Source organism: Martes martes (genome assembly GCF_963455335.1).
Source record: "Martes martes genome assembly, chromosome: X".
In the NCBI taxonomy this organism is placed as follows: Eukaryota; Metazoa; Chordata; class Mammalia; order Carnivora; family Mustelidae; genus Martes; species Martes martes.
In genome coordinates, this window is record NC_137897.1 from 28,899,892 (window position 1) to 28,927,430 (window position 27,539).

Genomic DNA, 27,539 nt, shown 5'->3' on the forward strand with positions numbered 1-27,539 from the left:
CACAAAACTCAGCTCTTCGTTCTTAGCTAACTCTCACTTCTTAAGTCTATTGTCAGTCACGGGAACTGTGATGAGTCATACATAATAAAATAAAACAAACCAATTCATCAGGAAAGGGAAGGGTTGTTGTTTTTTCTTATATATATAAAATTAAAGTGGCCCTTACTTGTGGCTATTTCTATATGGGAAGCACTAGATTACACAAGAGGTGATGGCTTCCATTCAAAATCTTCACTGCATATTGCATCAACTATTATATAATTTCTACTTCATTTAAATCAGCTTAACTAGAATTTATGGGATGCGTCTGCCTCATTCTCTACTATAGAACAGCTTCCACCCTCAAGAAACAATCTTAAAAAATCTGGGGTACTATGTACTATGGGGCAGGGATTGGCAAACAACCAAATCTGGTCTGCTGTCTGTTTTTGAAAACAAGTTTTCTTGGAACACAGCCAGGCTTGTTCATTTATGTACTGTCCGCACTATAACAGCAGAGCTGAGTAGTTGCAAGAGAAACCATGCAGCTCACGAAGTTGTTAGTACTTACTCTCTGGCCCTTTATAAAAAAAAGTTTGCCAACCCCTGATACATAAAGTAAATGTTTAGTCAAAATGATTATTATTTAACTCATCTTAAAAACACTGTAAATTCCTAAAGTACAACAACAAATGTGAACAATTAAGGTGACAAGAATAAAATGTGATATAGTAAAAAAAAAAAAAAAAAAGATACAGTTTATTATATTTTTTTAAAAAGAGCAGTAGGGGGGCACCTGGGTGGCTTAGTCATTAAGCATCTGCCTTCAGCTCAGGTCATGATACCAGGGTCCTGGGATGGAGCCCCATATCTCCCTTCTCAGTGAGAAGCCTGCTTCTCCCGCTCCCACTCCCCCTGCTTGTGTTGCCTCTCTCACTGTGTCTCTCTCTGCCAAATAAATAAATAAAATCTTAAAAAAATAAAAATAAAAAGAGCAGTAGGATGGATAGTGTGTTTAATTAAACTGGAGTTTTGTGCTTTAAAGTCTATGTTCGTCTATTCTCAGTACCTATAAAAGATCCATATTAGCAATATGATTCATGTTTTCAGGAAGTCTACATTAATGGTCCTCTCTCTAGCATAACACTGATGAACTCCAGAAAATACATGAGGGTGCGATTTCACAAAATCATTCCATTCTATAAGGTTCTGACTAGGGGTCAAGTAACATTTCTGGAGCCAGATATAAGAATTTGAAACACTTTTACCATGTAGGTCAACACTGTGCCTACCACACTTCTGCACTATAGAGAATGGATGGAAAAATAGGTCCATGTAAAATGAGAATCTCTTGGCAGCCAAAAGGAAATCAGAACTTGTTTATAGTTTAAAAATCTCAGAAAATGTTTTAAGTCATTGTTTATAATTTAAAAATCTCAGAAAATGTTTTAAGTCATTGTTAGGACAACTGACAGCTCATTATGTAACCCACACTTGCTCTACTTCCAGCCAGTAAGTGCTAAATGTGTATTAAAAAAAAAGTCAGCTGGCTCTGTGACTTTGTGAGGGAAAGGGTGCTTTCATGTATTAAACGTCTTAAAACTAACAAGAAGTCAATTACTATCAACCATGAAGTACAGAAAAAAGTTGCAAAGTTAGTAAGTTTAAAAAAAAAAAAAAAGGCATTTCTCCTCAGGCTTCTATACTCTGGTAACTAGTCAAAGCATGACTGATTCTGCCAGTAGATGACTGAAATATAAATGTGAATTAGGAATAGTCATTCATTTACTCATTCAATAAATTCACTCATTCAATAAATGTTTGAACCAAGTGGTACAGTTTAAGGCATTGGTAACAAAAGTCGCTACCCTCACAGGGAGGCAGTGCATTGGTAACTAGACAGAGAATATGGCAGGTATTGTCAAGACATATGAAAATACAAGAATGCCAGAAAACCAGATAGAGGGACGCAGGCTGCTCTTTCAGATCAAAAGCTGGGGAAAGCCTCTTTGGGGGGCGGGGAGTCATCTGAGCACAGACCAGAACAAAGTGAGGGTGCAGGTCAACTGAGTGGGGTAAAGGGCAGAAGCAGTGCAGAACCCCTGACTCAGAAGCAGGCCAGTGGCAGCGGGACATCAGTCAGGATGCTGTAGCTGCCGTACAGAGAACGAGGCAGGGCGCAGCAGGACGTGAGATGGAAGAGAGAAGCAGGGCCCATTTGGGGATGGCCCTGTGAACCGTGGGTGGGGGTCTGGATTTTATTCTCAGTGTGATGGACAACTGCTAAAGGAGTTTGAGCAGAGAAGTAATAACTAATCTGAATTCTATTCTAGAAGGATTATATGGGTTCTTGTGTGAAACAGCCAGTCCCTAGGGTGAGTTGTTTACCTAGACCGCTTTTAATATTCATTTCAATGTGTTTTATTTAGCAAATATTTGGCCTCCATGGTATAATACAGTGACATAATTTCCCACTAGTGGAAAAGTGGAAATACAACTCCATTAGGCTCCTCTGGCATATTCTCCTGAACAGCTTTCTTAGAGATAAAGCTTTATTGTGTTGTAGCCAGATGAAAATTACCCCAAAACGCTTTATGCCTCTGAATTATTTTACTCTCTTTAGAATCACTGAGAGAAAAGCATGTAATAGCAAAACTGAGAAAAAAAACATATATATGCCTGCATTTGTAAATAACTTTTTCCACTTAATAAAAATACACAGAAGCAGGTAAAAATGCCTCCTTGCCTTTTATAGATGCTGTGAAGGCAAAAACAAACAAATACACAAACCAAGGCCAGAACTCAAAAAAACATCATCACACTTACATTTCTACTTTCCTACCAATCAATGAAACATAATAGGGACTGGCTTTGGTATTCTCTGTGCTCTACCTCAGAGGCAATGTAAGTGAAGTCATGTAGCATTTTAGAATTTGAAGGGAGTTTGAAGTTCATTTTATACCTCTCTCCATTTTTTTGAAAAGAGGTAACAAAACTACTAACCATGAAATTGTGTGGAGAGAAGAATGACAAGAACTTAGAGGTACTGATTTTTGTCTTACGTCTAGTTTTCTTTAAGGGGCTATTTTTCAGCGCTTTCAATGCTGAAACATTGAAAACATTCAATACTGAAATATTCAATACTTTCATTTAAGGGGATATTTCAACAAACACTTATTGGATGTTGACTGTGTGGCAGGTGAAAGGGATCAGACAGACAGGACCTGGCTCTTGGCCGGTCATATTTCATACTCTATGGTGAAAACAGACACATAGATAATTACAAACGAATGTGTTCAACAGTAAGAGCAGAGGCATGTTCACTGACCCATTAACTACACATTTCCTGAACTCTAATGATATCCCAAACACCATTTCTGCCTGGATAAAGAAGGGAGGGCTTCCGAGAGAAAGCACCATTGGAACTGATTCTTGAAGGATGGACAGGACTTGATCAGAAGACAAAAACAAAAAGACCTCTGGTAAAAAAAAAAAAAAAAAAAAAAAAAAAAACCAGCAGCTTGTATAGAGCTTAGCAGTATAAGAGGGTGTGCCTGTAGAAAATTCACGAGGTTGGAATAAAGGGTGCATTCCCATGGAAAGGTTTGGTTCAGACTATAAAAGGCTTAGTGTGTCATAAAAATAAGAGACTGGTTTCTACAGGGAGACATCTCAGAGGTTATTTGAATTGGAGATGCTACTCGTGCCCTACCCGTATGCTCTCATCTTCATCACTCCAGTACATGTCAGCCTGACTTCCAACTGTCAGCAGCACCTGCACTTCTTTGCCTGACTTTTCTTCTGGCCATGAAAGCTACTTTGCCTGATTGCGGGGCAGGCCTGTTGCTCTGGGAAAGTAACACTGCTGGCTCCCCTGCATCACCTCAGCCCTTACCAATGACTCTCAGAATCTGGTTTCTAAATACCCCAGTTCCCTAGTCCTTCCAATGAAATAACTGAGCTGTTTGTTGTAAACCGGTTTCCAGAATTTTTCCACGAAGTTTAAGCTCTAGCTGCCTTCAGCAACAACTGGTTTGATAATGTCCTCTTTCTTGTCTACCTTCCCTTCTCTGTCTCACTTTCCGTATCCCTGCTTTTGCCTCCCAGACTAAGTACTTGCACTTGTTTCCTTGTCTTAAATTCTTCCTCTGGGGAAACCAACGGGACAAGTGACAAGACCAGCTGTGGATTTGAGAACTGTACCTCATGTGTTTGTGTGCAAGACAGACAGTAAGCGGGAAGGAGACTAGAGATGGGAGGCCCCTAGGAGGCTAGTCAATGCATGGATACCTGTACGCAGTGATGACTGAGCTGACACCAGCAAGAAAGAAAGGGAGAGAAGCTGAAGAAAAGGCAGTAAAAGAAAAACTCAGTAACTGGATTCTAGGAGAGGGAAAGGAAGGAGTCACATAGATAGTTTAAGTCAGATATTACCATCGAAAAATAAAGTAGGGGAAGTTCCAATCTGGAAATGGAGATGTTTCACTTGAAGAGTTATGCCCTCAACTAAGTCAGTAATGGTCGTTCATGAAAAGAAACTACGGACTTAGGAGATTAATTTAGAGACAGAACTGATAGGACTTACCAGGCAAGTCTCTAAATACAGAATATTTACAAAAAGAAAATGGTAATTTGGAGAATGAAAACATTTGCCCATGAAGGGTTAATATGAAGTGATCTTCTTTTCCTTTTTATTCTTTTTAAAAAAGATTTTACTTACGTATTTGAGAGAGAGAGAGCAAGCGAGTGTGTGCACAGGCAGGGGGCAGAGCTAGAGGGAGAGAGAGAGAAGGAGACTCCCCGCTGAGTATCAGAGCCAGGGCTCAATCCCAGGATCCTGAGATCATGACCTGAGCTGAAGGCAGGTGCTTAACTGACTGAGCCACCCAGGCACCCCCTTATTTTCCTTTTTAAATTTAATCTGTAACTACCGAGAATCATAGTACATATGAAATTAATTACTGGCATTTATACTATAAATTGTTCTAGCCAAAGAGTAGTTCAATACTGATAAAGATCTGTGAATAGAATACCTTTTTAGTTTGAAATCGAAGCTGGACATTGGTTTTTCTGCCAAAATCTAGACCCAAAATACCTCCAGGCACCTCACTGTATAACAGGATGGTGTGTGGGTCTACAAAATGGAAGCTTCTAATCAGAGACAGCTCAGAGGTAGAAAGCAGTTGCAGGACCATGGGGGAAAAAAATCACCATTCTGTACAAACATTCATTTACAGAAGGATTTTTGCAGATAGAACAGAAAGGAAGTATCCTTAGTAAAATTAGTAGGGATTCTGTTATTTAAAATCTGAATTAGAAGACTGAAAATATGCAATTTGTACCAAAGGCCCTTATAAGAGGCTTTTATATCATCGTAAGTTCCAGTGGAGCATAAAACAGATCTGCAAAACCAGACAATAAAAGAAGGGGACCTAGAAAGAAGCAGCCCCTTTAATTTCACCAACTCTTAGTGAGAACTAGATGTAACTTATAATCCCATCATATATAACCTATCATTATCAGTTACACAGTAAGAAATATGTTATAGTCCTCTGTATTGGAAATGTGCACACTTTCACGATGCACTATGATTCAGTCACGTTGCACTGATCAATGTGTGGTTATTAGGACATTTCAAGTTGCTTACTTCCTTCAGGTGTTGCCCCCAAGAAATGGAGTAACTGGAGTTATGGGATGGACTCCAGCTGCAGCACACAGCTGGCAGCTGAATTCAAACTTCAAGGCTGATTCTGCTCTGGTTTGCTATGTGTTAGACATGTCCAAGTAAAGATGAACTGAAACCCTGGCCCTGCAACTGTTTAGCTGGATAATCCTGGGGAATCACTTAACCTTTCCGAACCTATTTCTTCAGTGATAATATGGCAAAAATAAATACCCAATCTTAAGATTGCTGGGGTCAGAAAGAGTATATGCTAAGTGTCCAGCAGTGTTACAGGGGGTGGGTGCTCAATTAATTATTGTTGTCAACCTGATTATTACAGACAGTATCTTATTCTGAAGTTCAGACTTCTAGGACCAGTGAATGAAAAAGTTGTGGAAAATGGGACAATGTTTTAGATGGGCTGCAATGATGACAAGCTCTTAGCAATTCTTGTCAATATTCAGGCGGGTAACAACCCCCCACCACCACTAAATTAGGAACTTCGGGGACAAATGGAAGATGAAAAATCTTTAAAATATGTTTGGCTGCCTTTATGAGATTTAATCATCAGCTTTTTTTTTTTAAGATTTTATTTATTTATTTGACAGACAGAGATCACAGTAGGCAGAGAGAGAGGCAGAGAGAGGGGGAAGCAGGCTCCCTGCTGAGCAGAGAGCCCGATATGGGGCTGGATCCCAGGACCCTAGGATCATGACCTGAGCTGAAGACAGAGGCTTTAACCCACTGAGCCACCCAGGTGCCCTAATCATCAGCTTTTAAGTAAATACCTTTGGAGTATATAATCTAACCCCAAGGCAGTATACCTACATATTAGAGATGCCCCACAAGTATTTGTTAAAAAAGTGAATGAAAACATGAATAAATTCTTGAGCTGTTTTGGTCTGAGCTTTGTGCTCACATGAAACTTGCTACTTCATAAAGTGCCAAGAGAGAAATGGTTTAAGAAAAATTGCACTAGAGTTAGCTAGTTGTTCACGTGCCTGTTTTTCCCTGTCAAGTTATAAGCCACACATGTCTTCGTCATCTTTCCAGCATTCACTCAACTGTTTATTGCGCACCACGTTGTACTGGGCATAGCACTTGGTGCTGAATTAATTATGTATTCCAGTGTAGAGATGTTTCTAAGTGGTAGTGTTATGTTTGTTTTGATTTTATGTACTGCATGTTTCAGGAGAAGAAAAGATTATTTCTTCGCTGAGATACGTAACATTCTCTGTGTGTCAACACCAAGATAAGGCTGGGTATTATTTGAAAAAAAATTTTGAGAAAAGAAGAGAAACACAGACTATTTTCAAGCACACCAAGGTGAGAAAAAAGGGGAAATGGCCCCAAATACACATTTACAAAGAATCACTAAACTGAATTACAGGTGAGACAGGCCAACCAAGAGAATAAGTATGTTTACTATGAAGCAAGTGAAATAAACAGCCATGATTCTTGCTAGCATTGTTTCAAGTGGGCAGATTTTCTAAATTTGTTACTTTTACGCCCAAATCAATAATGGATTATTATGTGTAATGAGCACCTTTTCCAGAAATCAGCTATAGGCAAGTCTTTAATGGGTTCTCAGATGGGAGAGAGAAACCTTTTCATGATGTTTCAAATAACCAGTATGTTTTTACCTTGTTTTATGCAAAGAGAACACTAAACTAATGGTTATTTCATTAAAAAGCTTCCATAAGCACAGTGTCAAAAGAGAATGAGTAAAATTAAATCTCAGCACATGTACATTTTAAAAATGTAGCAGTATAATCCTTGCTTTAGGTCTCAGCGGGTAGAATATGAATATATGAATATTGCTGTAGGGATTCCTTTTATTATTCTGTAATTTACTAATACTTGTAGTAGCTAGAGCTAAATAGGAATCTTTATTTTGACCAAATCCATTACCTTAACTTATGGTCATTTACAGTATGTTTTCTGTTACAACCAGTACTTATATTCACATTCTCAAAAATTTTGCTATACTTGGGAAAACATACTGAGGTTTTTAAGAAAGAACTAGAAACTCCTAGTTACTTTTCTAAGCATGTTTAGAATAGGTGCTATAAACAAGGGATTTCTTTACAGATTCTGTATATGCTATTATGTGGTAAGTTAAAGTCTAAATGAGACAGTAACTAGGTAGCACCATAATATTGGATATTTATAAGAGAATGTCTAGAGTACCTCTATAACTTTCTAAAACCAGAAATATGTGAGTGTTCTAAAGATTATTCAAAACATAATTCCAGTTTTAAGGAATGGTATATCATTTCAGAACAATTTATCAAGAAATTCTATCACAATTATCACTGTTAATAAATCCTAGCTGTAAAGACAAATTTATACTAAAATTAAAATATCTAAGATATTTCATTCTAAGAATAGAAAGATCCATGCTAAATCCATGAACCAAGATATAAACAAGAGAACTGTGATGGACTCTTTAGAAGAATCTTCATGGTGTACTAAATGATTCACAATAGAGATCTTTATTACACGGGAGATCAACAAAAAAATGAATAGTATTGCCACTGCCTAAGACTTCAAACTATTTTTTGTAATGGTGTTTCCTATTCTATTAGAAAGTATCTGTGATGCTATTTAGCTAGTTTTGTGGGTCTCTTAATACCATGTTCCATCCGTAAGAGGCACCTAATGAACAGTTGAATGAATGAATGAGTCAGTAGTGAATAAGCCACTAATTCAAAATTCAGTAGCCTCCCAGCCCCAGCTCTGACAGTAGCTACTACACAATCTTGAGCAAGTCACTTCAGAGATTTGACTTAGATGTACTTCAGCCCTCTGGACCTTTGTTTTCATAACGCTTACATTCCCGTCAGTCTTCCTGGGTATAAAAAAATGAACACAAACAGCAGGGGGCAGCAGAATACTTCTGATCTTATATTTTTAGATCAAACTACACTTCAAATCCTGAGAAATTTCATCTGTTCCCATCTTTAAACAGCTTAAAAAAAAAAAAAAATCCATCTAACAGCCGAGACGGTTCTGTCAGTGTCTTCATTATTGACAGTCACAGGGGCTTATTTTGCAGTCTTCAAATCAGATGTGACTGACAGGATAAATTGAAGGCACCACAAGAATATTTCAGTTTGAATCAAAAAGAACAATATATCCAAGGCTATTCTTATAAATGAAAATTAAAACACATTAATGGACTGGGCTTTTAGTCTTATAAACCCCCTTTCTAAATAGTTCCCTGATTTTAGCAAAACCTCCCCCCCACCTTGCTTGATATTTTCATCCAAGCTGTGCGTGCTTCATAGGACAAGGGCTGTTAAATTAACAACTATGCCAGTGACCACATACAACTGAATTGTTTGATGGTTCAAGTTATACATTATCATTTTTCATTACTAGCATGTTTGTTTCCAAACAGATTTAGAACTTTAAGTTTAAATATATGGGGATTTTTTCCAGTTTCATGTCAGAAAAAAATAATGTTGCCTTAAGATCACCAAGGGGGCAGTGAAAGGTGGGGAAAAAAGCTGAATATGAAGACGGTTGGTAAATACATCTGCTGCAATTCGTAAGGCAACAGCCCTGTCAAGAACTATTACTTATTCATGTTTTAGTTAGAAGTTTAGAAATTGCCACTGTGCTCTGAAATGCTTAACAACCTGAAAACTAATAATAAGACAAACCCTTAATCAATTTACCTTAAAATATAACAAATGCCTCTCAATTTTTATGTAATGCAGCAACCCCATACTGCTTTTGCCTGAGAAGAGAGGGGTGGTAGAAAGGTTCCTGCAACTTGAATACCAGTTTGAACATAATAAATATATATTTACCTGCTGCAAAAAGCATGACAGCAACAGGTCTGTAGAAGCGCCTTCGAGATCCCACGCAGATAGAAATCAAACCCACCAGGAATGCAATAAGAATGATGGCAGCACCGCCCAAGAGTAAAGCCAGAGTAGCAATCTGCCAATCTGGAAAGAAAAAAAGAAAGGTATTGCTTTTAAGCAGTCAGTCCTCAAAGAATCAACAGAATGATGTTCAGCAGCCTGTACCCAGCTACAACTAAATACATGGGATCCAGCTGCATGCTAAGCATCCTTTGGGAACTGAACTGTTTTGCAACAAAAATTACCATAAACGTCCTTATTCAGAAAAGTCTTTTATGCTAAGCTCAGCAGTGTTTTTAGACCAGGGGTTTGCCACACTTTCCAAGGATTCTACTAAGCCTTCATGGTAAATTGGGTATCCTTTTCCATATCCTATTTTCATTATTTTATTGTTTTCTCTATTGAGCTATAAAGTTCACAAATCTTAAATATGAATATTGAGACTATGATGACATTTTATATATATTCGTATCCCCATATACCACCACCCACATTAAGATACAGAACATTTTGTCACCGGGGTTCCTTCGTGCCCCTCCCCAGTCAGTAATCATCCTCCCACCCAGGCTAGTAAGGGACATCTATCACCTTGGATTCATTTTTGCCTATTCTTAAACTTTATGTAAATGGTATGAACTCTTTTGTGTCTGGCTTTTAAGTCTGTGATATTGATTTTGTGTCTGGCTTTTACGTCTCTGAAATCCACCCATGTTGTGTGGCAGTAACACACTCCTTCATGCTTTTTTTTTTCCCCGTCCTTTCTTGTCTAGACTTCCTTCTCCTTACCGCACCCCCAACCCCCCAAAAAACCAAGTTTTTATTTGCCAGTCTTCCCTAAAACAACTCCCCCAGCAAAATGGCATCAGGAGAATTTGTTGCTGTTTGTTCTTTCCTCCTCTCTTTCATTTCATTTTAATCTCACTGTGGTATTTACCACAAGGATGGTTTGTGAAATTAAGTATTCCCAGAGAGCCAGAATGTACTCTAAATAGCTGTTGGCTCCCTTTCTTCATTCATATGTGGAAACAGCAAGCATATATTGACCACATGCTACATACAGGTTTCTGTACATGGATACTGTGAGTCTCCCATATGCTGAGTGAAACGTAAACCTCACAGAAATGCATCTGTCATTTCTTATAAAGATATAGAAATAGCATGACAGAAAATTGGCCCATTTCCCATTCCATAAGAAGAGGAGAATGTTCTCTAAGAAGTATAGCAAAGTGAATATATGAAAGCACTATCTAGTTTAAGAAGCATCACAAAAAAACATTATTGTGCAGAACATTCTTCAGTGGGGGTCCTTTGGAAGTCCCAGGCTGCCTCTTCTGGTCCTCACTGTAATGTACATGCAGAAAATGAAAATAGACTTTAATCCATGGTTAAATTGCAATGTAGTCTATCCAAAGTCAAGAACTCATGATATTTTGATGCTGCACTCTGAAATTATCCCTCCAGAAAGCTTTCAAAGTGCACTCTTTACCACTGTAGGATAGGGGATGAATGGAGGAACCTATAAAACCCTCGGATTTTCTTCTCTTCTTTATACTTATATATCTCCGCCTTAAGTGTCCTCTCCCACATCCTCGCCTTCTAATAAATTCCGGATTTATAACTCGCACTGAGTCAGAACTTGCACTGCATTCAGGAAACAAACAAACAAGGGGAAAACAGAAAAAAATCCACACTTCTAAAATATAAAGGTGAATCGCAAGAAAGTAGAGAGCATTTTTTATGCCATCCATTTGTAACAAAGCCATATAACTTCAAACAAAAGTATATCTGGCTTTCAACTAGAGTTTAAAAGGATAGCCATACTATGGATTTTTTATTCCATAACAGCATGTAGCTTTGAATTAAAAAAACCCCAAAGAATAATCCTTACATTTGGAAGTCTCTAAATTTCTTTGAAAAAGTTTATACATAGCACAATTATTTTTTACTTTAACATAACAGAAATCCTTCTGAAAACTTCTAAGTTGAAATTTCTGAATAAGTAAAATTTTCATTGTATTAAAGTGTTTAGGGTACAAAAAAAATCCTTCCACTCATTAATCAAATTCTTTAAGAGAGACTATGTGGAATACTGTGAAGTTGGACCCTTATTTTTATAAAATGTTTATTACTCTTAGCATCTCCAAATTCCTTTAAATAAGAATTTTTACAGAATCAATTTTAAGTCAAGATACAACCTAAATATTCACTCACTTTAAAAAATAGCTTAGAAGACTGCTTTTCTGGTAAGTTCTTTCACACAGCCCAATATGTATGCATAAAATGCCACACATTTGACTACTTCCACTTTTAATCCAAAAGAAAAAAAGGAATTTTGATCACTTTTCTCTACTTTAAATATCCTCAAAGAATAGATAAAACACATGTATTTATTTGCATTTTGTAAAAACAAACTAAGACAGAAAAAAATTGGCAAAATTTTCCCATAAAGGGCCAGACAGTAAATATTTCAGTTTTATGTGTCACGGTCTGTGTTGCAACTACTCAACCTCTGCTGTGTAGTGTGAAAACAGCCATAGACAATATGGAAATGAATGAGCATGGCTGTGTCCCAATAAAACTTTATCTACAAAAACAGGTGGTGGGTTAGTTTTGACCCTCTGGCTAAAATTTACTGACCTCTGGTCTGTACTTTATGTACCATTTAAAAATGTTGAATTTTTTTCTATGTAAAGGTCTCTCAGACAATAATAATTTCATAATAAAGTCAATTTGATAAATGCGTTAAAAAGGTGTGCAAAGTGAGGCTGACCCAATTTAGCAATTGAAAAGTACAAAAAACACAAATCTCACAAAATGTCGAATCTCCTTAAACTAATAATACTTCATGTCATAGAGAAAACCAATAAAATGCAATAGAAGCCACCAGGAGAACAACACTTATTAAAAGGGACTAGAACCTAATTAGGAAGGGAACCTCTTAGCAGCACAGGAAGTAGTTCTAAAAAGTAAGTGACTACAACCAGTTCTCATTTTCTTCCCTTTTTTTTTTTTTTTTAAAGACTTATTTATTTGAGGAGGGGAGGGGTAGAGGGAGAGGGTAAGACCATCTCAAGGACATGACTGAGCACAGAGCCCAACGCAGGGCTCCACCTCATGACCCTGAGATCATGATCTGAGCTGAAACCAAGAGTCAGACTGAGCCACCCAGGGGCTCCTTTATTGTCTTTTAAAAGTCCTGTATCTCTCTATCTATTTTTAGTACTGAGGGTTGTGGCTAATGAAACTCATACTAGACATAAAGTCAAAAAGGCACATCACACTGTAATATTGTTACCCTTCCCCTTGGTCCTTAACCAGAGATAATGCCTGTTCTCACAGAGAAGCCATTTTATTTTATGAGAGACTAGAATTAGGCCGTGTCTGCCACTGCCTGGCCAGAAGCTGGGGCTTAGACTGAAGTATTGAGCCCATATCTCTCATAGACAGTGCCAAGTTTTGAGATTGTTGTCATTATAGCCATTTGGAATGATTCACTCAGGCAGGTTGCCCAGGACCCAAGCTTTAACTCGCTGATCAGCTGAACAATTAGGAAGCCAAAAACTGGTTCGATAAGGCTACCATAGTCAGTGAGATCCAGGGCACTTTTCCCGGCTGAGCACTAGGTATTCTGAAGCTGAGAACAGTGCTTGTGGCATCATGCCTCTTTCAGGAAACAGAATCCACTGTCCAAATATTAGGGCCTGCCTGCCTTACAGGTGAGCTAAAGTCAGGGACCATGTAGATCGGCCTGATACCATTTCCTCTTTCTTGTTGAACAAGACTAGTATACAGAGAATTCTAAAAAAGTGAAAAATAGTTTTATAGATACCTAGCAATAGCCATTAAAACAATATACTCTGGGCTCCATGTATACACATATACTTCCTTATCTACCAATGTAGAGTTAACAAAATATACATATAGAATGTTCTGTACTTGAATGATTTTTTTTATAATATTATAATAAATGAGCAGAAAACTTGTCTCTACACTAATGGTTTTTCCATTAGAAGGTTTGCATGCCACAAATACTTGCTATCCCATATTCAGTGTTTGCAAAACAAATTAAAATGTCATAAAAATCTCAATTTTCAGCCCCATTTCTTAAAATAAAATCATCTATTTTAAGTTCTCATAATTGGTTAATTTCTACATCAATCTTAGTTCCACAATTTTATAGCCCTCACAGTATTTAGTCAGATGAAGTGTTAAGAGTCCTTAGAGATTTATTACTCTGCATTAGTTTTACACATTTCTATAAATGATAAAGTGACACTGTAGTGGAGCAGTGAACATAAACCAGCTCTGCAGAACATCAATGGCCATGGTGCGACTTTACAAATTGCAGTGCTCTGCACAGTTAAAACTGGTCATTGTTCAATGTCAGGCCAGCTGATCTGAAATTTGTGTTTGGTTTCCGAGAGCTCAGAAAACAAGTGATAATCAGTTTTGATGAAAAAAAAAGGTATATCCTTGGTCCATGAACCAGGGAGGACTCAAATGGGCTGTGAAGAATGTTTTGGATCTGGAACTCCCACCTGAAATGAGGCTGCCATACTATCTGGCAGATTCTGTTTAAGAGTGTAGTAGTTCTCCCCCTTAATCTGCAGTTTTGCTTTCCATGCTTTCAGTTATCCGCAGTCAAACGTAGTCCAGGCTGGAAGCAGGTGATCCTCCCGATGAATCACCAGAAGGTCAATAGTAGTAGCCTAATGCTACATCACAATGCCTGTATCAGTTGCCTCACTTCATTTCATCATGTAGGCATTTTATCTTCTCACGTAATCACGAGAAGGATGAGTATAGCACAATACAATATTCTGAGAGAGAGAGATCATATTTACATAACTTGTAGTATAGTATATTGTTATAACTCTTCTATTTTTTAATCTTAGTTATTGTTGTTGATCTCTTACTGTGCCTAATTTAAAAATTAAACTTTATTGCAGGTATGTGTGAACAGGAAAAAACATAGTATATACATGGTTTGGTACCACCCACAGTTTCAAGCATCCACCGAGGTTCTTGTAATATATCCCCTACAGATGTGGTGTTGGCGGGGGGGGGGGGGGGGGGGCTATTGTATTTTGGCAAAACTGGCACAGTGGCACACACAAGGCACTGAATGTGCACCTATGGAAGCCAAGGCTCAAGATACGTGTGCGCTTCTCTACTAGTGCTTTCTCTAAAAAAAATAAAAGTTAAACATTTTTAAAAAGGAAAAAATAACAGGAATGAATATATATAATGTTATACTTTACCCTGTAGTTACAGAATCAAAATTGGGCAGTCTTTATAGCACAACATCAAGTCCAGCATTAATATGCAACTCAGGAACTAAATTCAAGTCCTCTTTCAAGGTATTTTTATTAGCTGGTGCCAGAGTTTCCAATGTCTATAAATGCTTTAGTATTCTGCAGAATTGTGCTGACTTTCTTTACGGTCTAATACATGAGACTGGTCTGAAATTGCCATTGCATTATGAAAATTCTATGAGCCACATTCTAATTGCCAAATTGGGAGAATTCACATTCCTTTAGGGAATTTGTGGTCAAAGTTTACTTCCAATTTTCAGGAAAGGCAAAATCTTAATGACAATACACTTTCCACACGTTCCACAAGTTCAAATGCACCACACCAGTGTCTAAAGCTTTCCTCCACCCACCTCATTTCAAAACCTTTAACTTGTCAAACACTGGCTAATTTATTTACCTCCGTAGGTATTGTTTATTCGCTGAAATTAGTTCTACTGTATGTAAATCCTTGAGCACACAACTGCCACTTCTTCTAGGAAATTAGATAAAATTAAAAGGCAATGAAGAAACAGATTTTTAGTCTTAGAAATTCAACTCCCACAATTTGGGTGGGCAGTATTTTCCTAAATGTATTTTAATGTTTTAATATGGGAGTATGACTGTTTTAGAATTCTCATCACAAAATACTGATTTTTAGTTAACTTTTATAATCCCATTCAAATTTGCCAAACACTTTTATTTTCACCTTTGAATTCCCTAAAAGACAGTTATATTAACCAAAATGATATCCATAACTGCAATCGAAATCATTTACTGTTCTACCTAGAAGAGGTGACAGGGTGAAGAGGTTTCCTATCATTTTGACACCACCTCACAGGTCATCCATAAATCTTCCCTAAATCCACAGACGCTGGATCATTTCACTCATCCCCAGAACACCTTCAGTTCTTCTAAATACTTTTATTCACTTCTTGGGCATATGTATGGCAAGACACTTAAATTAATTTTAATTATATTGATGTGAACTCATTATTGCCAATTCCATTTTTATCATTAGGAATGGGAACTACTGGGATGGTTTATATTTGTTGAGGAGAAAACAAGCTCCAGTTACAGAATAACTTTTCAAACCCCAATTCTCTAACGCACCAACCTCATCACAGGAGACCATGCCTTTTTCCTGACTAGCTCATCTTATTAGAAATTATGGCACTGAATTATTTTCATCAACTATAATTTAGGATTTTGAGATTAATGCTACATATTTCCAGGTTTGGACAGTAAGCCCATATCCTCATGTATGAAGAATGAATCAAAATGGTGCTGTTAATTTGTGTAAAAGGAAGGTAACTATAGACTTAACAGCCAAAATATTTCCAGAGGTATCAAATAATACACTTCACTTTTTCAATCTGTATATGGTAAATGAAATGGAAAACTGAAGCCATTACTGAGGGAGTTTAAACTTTGTTTTCTTTGTTAAGTTGCATTCTGACCTAAATCCACCAGTGTTGCATTAATTTTCTACCATTCCATGAGATACAGAGACAAAGACAGGCAAAAGAAAAATTCTGATTCCAATTTCAATAATTAAAATGACCATGTCTTTTGAATCTACTAATATCAAATCTAACATTCTTCATGTGCAAACAAATATTTAAAGCAAACAACTATGTGTCTTTTACAAAATGACAGTATAGACACTGTACACTGTGCTGCACAAAGTGAAATGGAATATTAGAGAAGCACCTACCTTGTTAATCAAGTTGCAATGATACAACTTAGAGTCCTACTCTTCAGGCCAACGTACGGATAAAAAATGTATCAAAAACACAGTGCCATGGGGCACCTGGGTGGCTCAGTGGGTTAAGCCGCTGCCTTCGGCTCAGGTCATGATCTCAGGGTCCTGGGATCGAGTCCCGCATCGGGCTCTCTGCTCAGCAGGGAGCCTGCTTCCCCCTCCCACTCTCTCTCTGCCTGCCTCTCTGTCTACTTGTGATCTCTCTCTGTCAAATAAATAAATAAAATCTTTAAAAAAAAAAAAAAAAAAAAAAAAAAAAAACACAGTGCCGACCTGCCTTTAGCACATATATGATACTAGGAAACCATGCAAGTAAGTGATGCAACAACTCTAATAACCAAAATGTAGGTCAATTTTGCCAAAATTCTGGAAAATTCTGGTTGTCCAAAAGTACCAGACAGGTTACTAATTTTCAATCCATGACAATCTCATTTAAGCCTTTTGAATTATTCTGTGTAGTGTTAGATGAATATGTATCTCTTTTTCTTTAACAAATCAAGGGTTGTTTTAACTGCTTCACAGAATTCTATCTTAGAAAGTTTGGTGAAAGTGTAATTTATCATCTAAATATCATAACGTATGGTATCTTTTCTCCCAAATAACCATTATATACAGTGCTTAGCAAAGAGCCCTGCAATTAAAGCATGTTGCAGAATTTGGACCAAAAGAAAAAAAAAAGACACACCATCACTGCTATCATGTACTATGTTAGAAATATTTCATTAGCATTTTATGGTAACTGATATTATCTAAAGGGTACAGGTATTTCTCAGTAGTAATTTCTAATCGTACTATTTCCATAAAGTTGTGATGAGTTTGTTACACTGAACATCTTCCCCACTCTTCGGGAAAAAAAAATCTAAGGTTACAATTTAGGAAACTTGGTTATCTGGAAAAGCAGGAAGAAGAAAGCCCACACCAGGACTAGGAGTGGGTGACCTTCCTCTATTCAACCAAAAATCTTCTGTGTGATGGGTTTAGAGTAACTAATAATAATCAAAGGGTAGACGGAAGGTAGCCAGTCACCCACGATTGTACTGAGATACCCTCTTAGTAAATACGGGGGGAGGGGTGTGGAGGGGTGGATAAAATTGGCAAGATAGCAGTTCCCTGTTAGCAAACTTCTTTTATTTCCCCCTTTACATTACTTTGTACATTTATATGATTTTGTTGTTTAAAAGCAAGTGTTTCATTCATCACCTTGCTGTCCCTAACTAGCACAGTGCTGCCACACAAACTGGCTAATACTATACCAGGATAATGCCTACGCCCTGTATGAAATCAATGAATATGTTTTGATGAAGTTAACTCCTTGGGCACACATGACAAGACAGGAAAAGGGAAAGGTCATATCTCTCTTTAAGTCACCTAGTGGTGCTAGGAAGACACCAGGTCTCATTCACAAAGTACTATGGCAACATTTTGATGAACTTTTGTTTTAGGGACCTTAAAAACACAAGAGCAAGAAAACCCCGTTTGATGAAAATTGTAGTTCTTTTGTGGATGTGCCTTTTACAGATTGAGGATATGTCACTCACGGGTCCCAGCTTCTACATTTAAACATTTTTTTTGCTAATAAACATGTATTTTGGAAAGAGAATCAATAGGTGACATTATGTTGAAATATGGCTCATTAAACTATCATTTAAAATCCCCTAACAGTTAATATAAGCTGCTAGAGACAAAAATGATCTAGGTATTTTTCCTCGGTTCTTTGGGAACCATGGATGCCTCATTTTTGAAAATTTTTTGTTTCGTTCTGTTTTTTAATGGTAGTCTTTGGTGCCAAAGGCAAGAAGACTACAACAGAATAGAAAATTGATGGCCGACACTAGTGTCTCAAAAACCCACACAAATTACAAGCAAAAAAGGGCAAGGAAAGATGTCCTTGTCTAATTTTCAAAGGAGATAATCCAATACTTTGAAAAGACTGTTAAGATTTAACTGCCAGTAACTTTGACATATAAGGATGAAATTCTGTTTAAGGAACATCAGTTCCTTTCGATAAATAAATGTATCTTTAAAAAAAAAAGGCAGGATGCAGTAATAACTTGATCTAGTGAAATTTATATTCATGTAATCAATTTAAGAAACTTACATGGCTGCCTTCCACATACTTACAATTACGATTTTAAAATTAAACAGATGTTTTAAAGCATCCTATCATGGCAAAACTTATAAAAAGTTTTGCTGATTTTTAAGGACTAGTCATGCAAACAATGTAAATTTGATGATAGGAAACATCTAAAACTTCACAGACTTACTGACATATGAGTCTACCTGAAGATCTTAAACTCTATATGAAATCAGATCTTGGATGGTTATAAAAAGTAGACGTCTATTTCATGTGTAGTACTTAACCTCTGAATCCGAAGTGCCATACCTGGGAGCACTCAACAAACCTTCCGACACGAAAAGACAGTTACCTGCAGTGTGACAGGAAAGTTGGAAAACACGCTGTGCAAAAATAGTTCAGCCAAGTACAATTCCTACTGAGTCACTACCATTGTATCTTCCTCACTTTTTCTTATCCATTCAAGAAATTTGCCCAGGCAGGAATACTTTTAAAAATCTTTTCTACTCCAAATGTGCTATGATTCCATAATTCAATATATGGGCAATTGTCAGGAAAAGAATTTTTTTATTAAGGGAAAATCAAGCAAACAAAAAATAATTCGGCAACTCCAACATCTTTCTAGTGCTATAAAACTTGGCTCCTGTCTGAAATTTTAACATTTTAGTGTTTGTGTACAAAGAATCTATCTCCTCTGTCTCATACAGAACTTTCTTAAAACGAAACAAAACAAAACAAAAACAAAAAAAAAAAACTAAAGTTTATCAGCAACACGAAGTAGCAAATTATACCCCAGATTCAAATCAGTTTGAGCCTTGGTCATTTGAGACTATAAACCAAAATGGCTTAAGGTCACCTAAAGAGAGTGGGGGAAATTCTCTATTTGTAGATGGGTTAGGTTTTTAAGCTCATTTGATTCCAAATCCAAAGTAACCCCATAAAAGTGACCAATCATTAAACCCATGTGTTAAGGGCAGTTTTTGCCCCAGCCAAATTTTACTTATATAATTGATGCAAAGTTCCTTTTTAATTAAAATTTTATTTATTTTTTAGCTGAGAGACAGAGAGTTAGAGTAAGTGAGCACAAGCATGGGAGTGGCAGAGGGAGAAGGAGAAGCAGGCTCCCTGCAGAGGAGGACCCTGGGATCATGACTTGAGCAGAAGGCAGATGCTTAACTGACTGGGCCACTCGGGCGCCCTGATTGAAAATTTTTCAAGAAAGTAGCTATGTAGTTGTCTTTGTTCTTCAGAGGCAATAAAGTAAGAATGCAGATTGGCAGCTAGACTCCAGTGTGAGACTCTGTGCCTCAGAAGTGGCCCAACAGCATCTCCCATCCTACATGCTCTTCTATAATGGGACCTTCCAGTTGTTCCATCAAGAGCAAGAGGTGGAGCCCAACTTTCCTTGCCTGGAATCTGGGCTACCAAATGGCTCCTCTGTGATTTTCCGGCTAGTTAAGACAGAGACTGGTTCTCTTAGGACCCTCATTTTGGGAAAAACCACCCATCCTGTAGTAAGTTTGACTACCCTGGGACCACCATGCTAGTAAGGCTGGTCCCAGTGGCCAGACTCCAGTCTCTCCGCCATTTCCACCAAGGTGCCAAACCCAGTGAAACCATTCAGAAGAAGATCCTGCAGTTGCAGATGTTTCAATCCCCAGCCATTCAAGTCACCCTCAGCTATGTCCCTCAGACATCCTGGAGCCCCAGATAAAGCCATCCTCATTGTGCTCTATCTAAATTCCTGACCCACAGAAGTCATGAGCATAATAAAATGATTTTTGTTTTGTACCACTAACTTTTGAAGTGGTTTGTTTCCCAGCATTAGTAACTGGCACTCTCTTGGAAAAAATGTCTCTACCACCGACTAAAAACTTGGTAAACTTACAAAACGCCTGGTCTCTTCAATAACATATAGGGATAACATTAACTCCCTTGCAAGTTTACTGTGACACTGGCAATAATTGAGATGTCTGCTCTGTAACAGTACTGAGAAAAAGGGTAGCTATTAGATAGTAGTTTTGTGATCATGATCTACCAAGAGCATTGTTAAATGCTTTGTGATGCAGTAGCAAAATTTAAATTTGAAACTAACAGCATACCTCATTATTCAATGCAAAGAGTTTACCTTCCAAGAGGGATGGGGGGAGTCCTCAATTTTGCAAAAAAAAAAAAAATCACTTTGGGCTTGTTTTTCTGAATATATAATAAGGAAGGAACACAACCCTAATGTGCAGGTACTTTTATATATTTAATCTTAATGACAAACCATTTGAAGCCGTTAAATTGTATGAGGTCACATGAATGGTAAGTGGCCAAGTTCAGGGCAGTTTGAATCTAAAGCCTCCTGTATTCTCCACAACACTACTCTGATCTCCTACAGGATTACATTATAATTTAGCATAGTTCATATAGAAATCTACTGTGATATTTAGGTAATATATTCCAGGGACTTATTCTGAAGCATCTACAATCCTTTTCACTAATATATCTAGTAGTACTGGATGTATCTTTGGTCTCATTAAGTAGTCTTACCATTAAAAGAAACTTGAAAGAAATTCTTAAAATATATTCTTGACAGCAGGCAAAATCTATTGCCTGAGATACGCTTTTGTTTGTTTTGGTTTTATTGGGAAATGTTTTATGAAAGGCCAGGCTTCTCACACACCCATCAAATCCCTTTGCTGACAAAGACTGATCCAAATGGTTCCCTGGAGGTTATAATCATTCTATAAATGTGAGCAAAAAAGAAATTATATCTGCCCACAAATTAAAACATCTTTTGTAAGAGTCAATCTTGGGAGTTTGAAAATCTTAGGAGATGGTAAAAGAAAAATCATCACAAAGATCGTGAAATAAGTCATACTTGTTTTTTTCTCCAGTTTATTGAGAAAGTTTTGGTGCTGAGTGCTACTCTTTGTATAACTTTCCACCCACCTATGTTGTGTAGGTTAAATAAAACTGCATTTGTCCTACTTATGTTCTTTTTCCGGAAGCCAGAAGAGGGTCTAACTGTCTGACCTTCAGGCCTGCAGAACTATTTGTAAACACGCATCAGTATCAACACATTTTGAGAAAGAAGCTAAACATTTCCTGAAGTAAATCGCATTGTGAGGTTTCCCAATGCAATTCTGTTTCCCAATGAAGGTACGGATTCAAAATATGCACAAAGGACATACATCTGAATTCAAAATCACTAAACATCAGATTTTCTAAGATTTGCAGTTGTTTAGGCAGTTTGGTTTATCTTAAACTATGACCCAAGGTGGGTTTTCTTACAATGCCTGTTAAAGTGGAATTTTCTACTAGTTTTAGGAAAAGGAGCTACCTATAACGCACTCTTAAGAGAACCTCTTGTCAGCTGAAAATAATAATATTCACCTGTTATTAGCATACGACACACACTGCCATTTCAAAACTGCCAGTGACTCATGTTACAAATGAAGCTATTTTTAGGACAGTGCACGAATGATGTTAACAATATTCCTTGAAAAAGACTATTTGATCAAGGATTTCATGGATAGAAAACATGCATAGATATTCTGTAGATAGAAAGATGGATAAATGCACTTTTTATATCCTAAAATTACTCTTAGTAAAACGCACTCCTTTGGCTATCTGCATGTCCTTGCTTTTTTGCTCGGTCAATAAATCACACAGACATCAAAAAAGGAATCTGCCTTGTATGAAATAGCTCCATATTTATAAATTTTAAAACCATCCTAGAGGTTATATAGCGCATTTGATGTCAAGTTCAGGGCATCAGCATTCTGTATCCACTTGAGCAATTCTATTTGCACTAAGAATTCTTTTGTAATGGCTATGAAATCCTAACAACTATATTCTAAACAAAAGTTATCAAAACTAAATGTGACTAAGCAAAAGCCAAAAACACGACAACAATTTAAAAAAAACTGATTAAAGATGTATTAAGAGGCTGCCCAAATCAGTAGTGGGGAAAACTATTCTTAGAAATTCTGTGGCCGGCAGCCATGGGAGTACTACCTATTCTAAACTTCTTAACAAGCATACTTTATTATTATTATTATTATTATTATTATTTGTTTCCACCGCAAATGACAGTTTATTGGCCTTTTTTCTCATTTGTCTTTTTAGAAAACTTCTAGCTCTAGATGAATGCCTGGACTGTCCCCCTACTCTGAATTGGGACGGCAGAGAAAAGCATTACAGCTGACTGACACCCGGATTACTGGTTCGTACTAGAAGCGCTGACGCAACCTTCAATACACCAGGACACAAAGGCATGGTTCTGCTTTCGCTTAAAACCATAAAACGGGTTATAAGCAGCAAACAACGCATATTTGGTAACAAAATTAAAATGCAGCTTTAAAAATAATGGCTGAGGGTAAAGTTTCCGTAGGAACTGGGCCTAAGTAGGACATATTGTCGTCAGTAGAAACATTCCTGAAATTTCCCTTCTGTAAATACAAGCTCGCCTCTTCCTAGCAGTTTTAATTCTAATTAAGACAAAGGTTTTTAATTAAGCCCCAAAGATCCCGGTGAAGGGCCTTCAGTAAAACTGTCCTTGGTGGCTCCTCCCGAGGTAATTCATTTCAAGAGACAATGAAGTGGATCTCTTAAAAAATCTTCAGAGAAGACATTTCCCTCCCTGCTTTCTGTTACTCCACACAGCAAACAGACTGAGAAAAGCTGCCTGCCCTCTGGAACGGGCAAGAAAAGCATTGCTCGTTTCACTTCAAGCTTCCCTCTTCATTTCAAAACATTTGTGGATAGAAGCTTCAAGTTCACAGAACATTTTAAGAAAGCACATTTTGTAAAGTGGGGGAGATAGAGCAATTTTCCATGTTTTGTTTCCTTTCCTCCTGCACCCCCCACCCACCGCCTTGAAGAGGAAAAATGAACTGCTACTACATAAAGAAAGTCAAGAACTTGTTCCAGTTAGCCTCAAACAAAACCATCTCTAAGCCTCCCACATCATTTGCTCACCAACTACACTTTTTCTGGGATGAAAACTATTTTAAGCAAAATAGAACTGAAGCTGATTTTCAGGAACCCAAATAGAAATAAATGCTGTGGCATGAGTTTAAGCAGAAGGGTAGGATAACGGGCTTGGGGGGGGGGGCGAATCAGAAATCGTCCCTGGCTCCAATTTCTACCTCAGTAGAGACATTTTATCACTACCTTTGCGTTAAGTTTGAGTCTCCCTACCTATTTCCTTGCCTGGAGAGGGGGAAAAAGCTAAGATAAATGGGTTTGGAGGCAATTAAGGAGAGATTAGCAAACACTGCATACTGCTCAACAAACTCGGGTTGGCTTCTCCCCATTCCCCACATTCCTGGCCAAGAGAAAAGGATATGGGTCTGAAAAGAAAAGAGTAGAGGCTGGTTTCTCTAACCTATCTGAAAAGTCTTTATGCAATCAGGGGACTATTATTTCAGGAGACAGGAGAAAGGGGCAAAAGATTCCCGTTGCTAAGGAGACATGCTGAAGCTGGCATTCCTACATAAATTTCCATTTCTATTGGAGAGGGGAAAGAAAAGATATTTTCTCCAAAGTTTATTTGGATCCCCTGGTTACTGAAGAAAGGCATTTTACCAATTTATTTTATCTTTGGTTGTAAACAACAAACCCTGAAAGAATTAAAAGACCTAAATGTTGACCTCCTGCTGCCAACCAGTCCCCTCCACAGTGAATTAAGCAACAAAGACAAAATCCCATCAATAGGAATTTTGAAGTAAAATCAAAGAAGCAGCCTTTTGTAAACAGAAAATCAAATTTATGGAAGAAACTTAACCAAGTGAACTAATCTTTCTTGAAACAAGAAACCAAAGACAAAAGTAAATCAGGTTTGTGTGGCATTTGTGCTATTTCAACTTTCTTGGAACTTGAAACGTCTCCAGTAAAGCTTCATAAATAGTCCCAGAGAAGACAGACTGTCACGAAGGAATTTAATCAGTTTCTTAGGGGTACGCGTGGGTAAGTGTAAAATCACGGGCAGGTCCTCTCCCTTTATTCCCCTTTCTCTGCACTGACACCAGCAGCTGAAGAATCAAGATTAGCAAGGAAAAGCGTTTACTGCAAGAAATCGGAAGTTGGCAGATTTCTGCTAACAGCATAACTGGGGCGCAGGGGAAGCCAACTGGGGGTCAAAGAGAGAATAAAGCCCCCTCCCAGGGGGTGACTACCTTCTTCTCCACCTTCCACCCCACCCGTTCCCAGCTTCCAGTGGTAGCTGAATAAGCCACAACTTTACAGGCATCTGTGAGTAAGTAGCTCATGGAGAACAGAAAGGTCTGGAGGAGAGAGGAGGTATTTGGAGACCAAGAGAAAGAAGGGCAACTCACAACCAACGACGTGTCACCAAAAAAGGAAAGGAAATCACGCCTGTCTCTCTTCCAACTTTCCACAGCCGTCAAAAATTTAGGGAAATAAAACCCAAACCGAAACTCCTGGGGAAAACCGGACAAAGTGGAGTAGAGCCGGCAGAAACGTGGGCACTGAGAGGTAAACTCAGGCAAATCCCTCCTTGAGAGAGGAGGGAGAAGAGAGTGGGGAAGACCGAGCAGAGAACCCACGACGTCTCGGTGGAGTTGGGGCGGTTTTGCTTGTCGCTTTTTTAACGAGAGTGTGGAAGGCGTTGCATTTCTAACACAGCCCCACGGTTCTCGCCTTCAATGATATCAATTACCCCAAACAGCATACGCGTTACTCCAGAGCCCGAGGAATGGCCACGGGAGGACGGAGAGGGCGTGGGACGTCGCATTGGGGTTGGCGACCAGGACCGGGGAGAGACGAGGGGTGGATCGCAGGGAGGCGGCTGGAGCCCAAGGGTCCGCAAAGGGTCAGGACGCGGCGGGGCGCACGAGGGTAGGGGACACAGAAGGCGGGGAGAGAGGCGGTGGCCGTCCGGGCAGTGGGGCACCGGGCAGTCCGGGGTGGGAGGCAGGGGTCGCGGCGCGCCGGGCCCTCACCGCTGCTGAGCGTGGAATCGCAGTGCCAGCTGTCCAGGCTGGCGGGTTTCCGGCAGGACTCCCACAGGGACAGGTAGTACTGGTGGTCGGCCGTGACCCAGGCCGGGCTCAGCACGGCCCCCAGGTCCAGACACAGCGCCAGGAAGATGCACACCAGCCCGACCAGCTTCAGCGGGGTCAGCACCGACACGCGCACCTCCTCCATGCCGCTGCCGGCCGAAGCCATGCCCCGGGCGCCGCAGCCCCCTGCCCCGCCGGAGGCGAGGTCGCCAGGCGGGTCCGGAGAGCGGGGAGCCGGACCTCCTTCCGAGGGAAGCAGCGGAGCCGCCGCGCGCCGCGAAGGTAGGTCTGCGGGGGCTACCGGCCGAGGTGGGGGCTCTCTGGCAGCCGCAGCGACACCGATCCCGCCGCGGACCTTCGCTGCCAGCCCGGCGCCGCGCTCTGCCGGCGCCCGCTCCGCCCCGGCGCGGCCAGGCTAGCTCCGCCCCGGCCCCTCCCCGGGCTGCGGGAGGCGGTGCCGAGCGGGGCGGGGCGGTGGGTCCGCACCCCCGCGGCGTCAAACTCCCGCTCCCGGCTAGAGAGGCTAGCGCGCGCCCCGCCCCTTGCCAATAAGCGAAACGGTTCCCTCTTCTCTAACCCCCGTGTGTGCCGCGCTCGGAACGAGTTGTCTACTGCACAGTGTCCGGCACGCGCGGAACCCAGAGCGAGCCCTTCGCCCCGGACCGGCTCTGTGGGGTAGTTTCTTGCTGCAGCTTGGTCTCCGACCCCGCCCCTGGCCTCTACTGCTCCGGGGTCGCCTCGCTTCCCACCCCCACCCTCCGCTGTCACGTGGGTTTCCTTTTCTTAGCGAGCCTGGGTGGGTCCTTTTCTGGAAGGCGTCAGCTGTGGATTCATGGGTTTCTTGGGCTGTAGCCATTGTAGCCAAGAGCGTTACTGTCTGTGGGTCTCTCTGATGTAAACCCGCCTCCCACCCCCAGCCAGTTTCTCCTCCCGGGGGATTTGGAGAAAGGAGAAGAGTGACAAAAGGCATAGTCCTCTTTTCAAATCCAGGACGAACTCAGTCTCGGACCCAGGAACCCGCAGTTTTTCGCATTTCCTAACTTTCCCCCAATCTTGCCGCCGCTTCTGTTCTCTAGGCTCACCTCCTTTTGCGCCCCCTATAAAGGGCAATTGCTCAGGGAACGCAGGCGCTAAAATGAGTATGAGAGCTCCTGCAATATGTGAAGTAAACCTTACTTGGTTTCTCTGGGACTCTGTTTTTTGCGCGGTGACGAAAACCTTTATTCATTCGGCTTTGCACTACGCCGCCGGCTCAGATCTGAATTTCTTCCAGGGTATTAACTTATTCTTGTACCCCGCAAGACTTAGCCCAGGGCCTGGCATAGGAAAAGTGGCTTATTTTAAAGTACTTAATCTGCACACATTTATTGAGCACCTACTGTGCGCTCCCAACTGAAGATTCAGCCCAATAAGACCTAGAGCTTTTTCTTATGGAAACTCACTCATTCTTTTCTTTGTTTGTTTGTTTTTCTATCTGTGAGGAATAAACACCCCTTGAAATTGACTTCGTGGTTCTGTAATTGACTAGTGCAGCTTGCGTTTGGCGGGTTGTCTATTGTATCTCTTTGACTACTTTCCATTTTTCCTATAAAAGAGGCAATTATTGAATAGATCATTGTGGACGGGGATGTTCCCAGATCTTTCGCCATCTGGAAAATTTGGTAGAAACCCAAAATAGTGGTTCAGATCTGAAGAATGAAAGAAACGACTACTCTCTTTTATTGAAACACTGTCCTCGGCACTGTGGGATTTCCTACCTCTTGTTGATAACAATTTCTTTTCTTGTAGCCACATCTTTCCATAGAGCTAACCACATTCTGACCGAAGCAACATTTTTAATTGAAGAAACAATCGAGTTAGTGTCAAATAACTTAAGAATA

At 39.5% G+C, this 27,539-nt stretch overlaps 1 protein-coding gene across 1 annotated transcript in view; it reads right to left on the reverse strand.

Moving 5' to 3' along the window:
* TMEM47 (transmembrane protein 47) overlaps positions 1–26,082 on the reverse strand; it is a 30,533-nt gene extending 4,451 nt beyond the window's left edge. Inside the window, exons 1-2 of the mRNA XM_080795912.1 lie at positions 25,600–26,082; positions 9,460–9,600 (exon numbers count right to left, since the gene is read on the reverse strand). Of these exons, the coding sequence (XP_080652038.1) occupies positions 9,460–9,600; positions 25,600–25,825 (367 nt within the window). The 5' untranslated portion in view covers positions 25,826–26,082. The remainder of the gene's footprint in view (positions 1–9,459; positions 9,601–25,599) is intronic.
* Between the last annotated feature and the right edge of the window lie 1,457 nt (positions 26,083–27,539).